The following is a 421-nucleotide window of genomic DNA, read 5'->3' as shown; positions in this document are numbered from 1 at the left end:
TGTCTCTCTAACGACACTCATCGCTCCGCGGTTGCTTCCTGAGTTGATGTTAATAAAGTGTTGTCTGTGTTTCTGTCCAGACGTTTGCTCGCTACCTGGCCTTCCGCAGGGACAACAACGAGCTGCTGCTCTTCATTCTCAAGCAGCTGGTGGCCGAGCAGGTCAGCTACCAGAGGAACCGATACGGAGTCCAGAACGACACCATCGAGGTACCGGAGAAAGAGCTGCAGGATAAGGTAATGAGTGAAAGACAGAACACCACATTACTATGTTGGACATCAATCACAATAAGTTACATGTACACTGTATAGAGCTAAAACAATACTAAATAACTAATGTAATTACAGTAGATACAGTAGTTTTTGATTCTGAGTTTAGATTCTATATTGAAAATGAAAAGAATGAATGATACACAGATCAA

At 42.5% G+C, this 421-nt stretch overlaps 1 protein-coding gene across 1 annotated transcript in view; it reads left to right on the top strand.

Moving 5' to 3' along the window:
* mcm2 (minichromosome maintenance complex component 2) overlaps positions 1–421 on the top strand; it is an 8177-nt gene that overhangs the window by 6661 nt on the left and 1095 nt on the right. The window contains exon 19 of the mRNA XM_035662885.1: positions 81–236. Within this exon, the coding sequence (XP_035518778.1) occupies positions 81–236 (156 nt within the window). The remainder of the gene's footprint in view (positions 1–80; positions 237–421) is intronic.

The sequence above is a fragment of the Morone saxatilis genome, unplaced genomic scaffold (assembly GCF_004916995.1).
Source record: "Morone saxatilis isolate NCDOM2014 unplaced genomic scaffold, NCSU_SB_2.0 Contig18, whole genome shotgun sequence".
Classification (NCBI taxonomy): domain Eukaryota; kingdom Metazoa; phylum Chordata; class Actinopteri; family Moronidae; genus Morone; species Morone saxatilis.
Note: the sequence above shows the minus strand (reverse complement) of the source record. Positions and strands in the feature narration are given on the sequence as shown.